Source organism: Aplysia californica, unplaced genomic scaffold, assembly GCF_000002075.1.
Source record: "Aplysia californica isolate F4 #8 unplaced genomic scaffold, AplCal3.0 scaffold01095, whole genome shotgun sequence".
NCBI classification, from domain to species: domain Eukaryota; kingdom Metazoa; phylum Mollusca; class Gastropoda; order Aplysiida; family Aplysiidae; genus Aplysia; species Aplysia californica.
This window is the reverse complement of record NW_004798365.1, coordinates 191,506-194,884: the sequence shown is the minus strand read 5'-3', so window position 1 is coordinate 194,884 and position 3,379 is coordinate 191,506. Positions and strand designations below refer to the sequence as shown.

Genomic DNA, 3,379 nt, shown 5'->3' with positions numbered 1-3,379 from the left:
ATGTATGTAGGTATGTAGGTGTGTAGGTGTGTAGGTGTGTATGTATGTATGTATGTATGTTATGTATGTATGTTTGCCACTGTAAACTAAATTGCCCTCCTGGGATAATAAAAGTGCTATTTTATTTATTATTATTTATTATTACCTTCCCTGACAGACCGTATTCTCCCTCTCTCTTCTTCTCAGTATCGGCGGCCATGCGCTGTTCTGGGACCTCCAGGATGGTATCTAGGCGAGTCTCCAGATCCTTCGTGGTCCTCCTGTCCGCAGGGGCAGCGGTTCTCCTGCTCCTCTCCCAGTGGACGAAACCTTTCCTCGTCTACCAACACCTGGCTCTGGACAGTATACGTGTCAATTTCACGTCACTTCCGGTGCGCCAGAACAGCGAGACACGCCCACATAAAGGCTTCCTGCTGGACACAGCACACTGTAGGATACCGGATATTGACCCTTTTGACCCTGCGATCCTGCAGAAGATTCATAGACGAGGGGAGATAATATGTCAAGGGAAGCCTTCTATCACTTACGTGGATGGCCCGGTGGTGAGAATTAACCGTTCGGTGGTGGATGAATTTTACGACGGGGATTTCAAGTATTGCCAGTATCAGCCTATTGTGAGAGGTCCCAAAAACTCGGATTTTTCCTTTTCTTACGGCGACATGAGCAAGAAGTTTGACCACGACGTGTTAGTTCCCCCTGACCACGAGTTCATGCGCATCTACTGCTACAGCCAGAGCGAGGGGAAACTGTCCACGAACTTCCACGCGCTAGTCACCGCGAAAGAGAAAGTGGAGCAAAAGTCAACGTACCGATTTAAGCAGCATAAACAGAAACGGAATCCGAAGGAGACACTAAACGTTCACATGATAGGCGTGGATTCTGTGTCGCGTCTTAACTTCTTACGTCAGATGCGACAGACGAGAACGTTTCTTCTGGACGAGCTTCAGGCGTTTGAGATGTCTGGCTACAATAAGGTGGAAGACAACACATTCGTCAACATTGTGCCTATGATGGTGGGGAAATTTGTCCACGAGATCGGTTGGAACGAGAGTATGAGGAAGCAAGCCTTCGACGACTACAACTTTTTGTGGCATAACTTTTCTAAAGCCGGGTATAGAACGCTGTACGCTGAAGATGCTCCTAAAATCGCCATCTTTGTTTACGGAAAGGAGGGCTTCCATACTCCACCTGCGGATTACTACAACCGCCCTCTTGCTCTCGCGATGGAGACCCAAAAAAGTGTGTGGAACAGAAACCATCACTGCATCGTGGATCGTCTGGAGACGTCCATGTTGTTAGATTACGTCACAGATTTCTCGAGGATGTTTAAAGACAAACCTCATTTTGGATTTACGTTCATAACGAGACTGACGCACGACAGTATCAGTTTAGTGGGTTCCGCCGATTACGCCTATCTAAAGTTTCTTAAGAGGTTTCAGGTCGAAGGTCACCTCAACAATACCGTCCTCATTCTCTACAGTGATCACGGATACCGCTTTGGGGACATGAGAAACACGTACGTAGGAAAAGTAGAAGAGCGACTCCCGTTTTTATATTTAGTTTTCCCATCATGGTTTCATAAAAAATACCCTAAACTCGCCAAAAATTTACGGACTAATTCCAGAAGACTTACAACTCCGTTCGATATATACGAGACACTAAAAGACATTCTGTACTTCGATGGTGAAGACAGAGAAGCATCCCTCTCAGACAGAGGGATTAGTTTGTTGCGGGAGGTTCCACCCGAGCGCTCATGCCAGCACGCCGCCATATTGCCTCACTGGTGTTTGTGTCTAGAAGAGAGGGAAGTGCCTACAAACAGTACGGTCGGCCGGAGGATTGCGCATGCGCTGGTGGGTCACATAAACGACATCCTGTCGCCTGCGTCTCACCTCTGCGCTACACTCTCGCTGGGCAATGTCTCCCAAGTAGTTCAGATGCAGTCCAATGAAAAGATTTTGAGGTTCGAGGATAGTCTACATGACGTCATCAACAAGACCGTTGTTTACGGCGAGCGGACTGAGGCGCCGGTTGTGTATCAGGTGACCTTGAGCACTGTTCCGGGTCACGCCCTTTTCGAGGCGACCTTGACCCATGATCCTGTGTATAACATATTCAAATTAGCCGGGAGCATCAGCAGGATAAATGCATACAGGGACCAATCTATTTGTGTAGAGAATTCCAAGCTCAAAAAATTTTGTTATTGTTCGGAGAAGTAAAGAATTGGAGAGAACGTATTGCGTGCGTCTTTTTTCTTGTGTACATGGTATGTTATTGTTGAGGTTATTTTTGCTAATGTTGTTGTTGTTGTCCTCATAATTGTAGTTTTATTGCTTATGTTATGGCTATTGTATTTTTTTGTAGTTGTTTTTTGTTATGTTCTCTACTGTTGTTGCCTTGTTATGGAAGTTGTAGTGTTTGTTTTTACTGTAATTGCTGATGCTGATGTTGGTATTTTTGTTGTTGTTGTCGCTTCTCATTATCTTTTAAATTTTATTTCAAAAGCAGTAACTGCTTTACTTTCATTGTACGTAGTTGTGATGATGATGATGATGATGATGATGATGATGATGATGATGATGATGATGATGATGATGATGATGATTGTAAGAGTTGAACACACCTATCGACAAAATAACTTAGAGTTCGGGGATGGGCTGCTTCGACCCTGCTTTTCAAAGCCAAGTTGGGCTTTTTGGGACACAGCATCACAGCAGACAGACTGAGATCGCTTTCGAAAAAAATTAATTTAAACTTCCCCACGTGGGAATCAAACTCTCGTCTTCTCTATATGTAAGATGGAGACTTTATCCACTACACCATGGAAGCCCGGGATGATGATGATGATGATGATGATGGTGATGATGATGATGATAATGATGATGATGATGATGATGATGATGATGATGATGATGATGATGATGATTGTAAGAGTTGAACACACCTATCGACAAAATAACTTAGAGTTCGGGGATGGGCTGCTTCGACCCTGCTTTTCAAAGCCAAGTTGGGCTTTTTGGGACACAGCATCACAGCAGACAGACTGAGATCGCTTTCGAAAAAAATTAATTTAAACTTCCTCACGTGGGAATCAAACTCTCGTCTTCTCTATATGTAAGATGGAGACTTTATCCACTACACCATGGAAGCCCGCGATGATGATGATGATGATGATGGTGATGATGATGATGATGATGATGATGATTATGATGATGATGATGATGATGATGATATAGGGTTGGAAACTGTACTGAAACTATGGTATCGATTATGTAATGTCGTTGTCATTGTTGTTGTTCGCCATCATGGTGGTATTTGGGGTACAATAACTGTGTTTTGATAACTGTTTCGATGTAACTTACGTTATTGTGTGTGTGAG

General features: G+C 44.0%; 1 protein-coding gene across 1 annotated transcript; it reads left to right on the top strand.

Moving 5' to 3' along the window:
* Positions 1-184: 184 nt before the first annotated feature.
* On the top strand, positions 185-2,237 carry LOC101847301 (the record flags this gene model as incomplete). The annotated part of the gene is given in 1 exon segment (XM_005111647.3): positions 185-2,237. A coding segment is annotated over 1 exon segment (2,022 nt). The 3' UTR covers positions 2,220-2,237.
* Between the last annotated feature and the right edge of the window lie 1,142 nt (positions 2,238-3,379).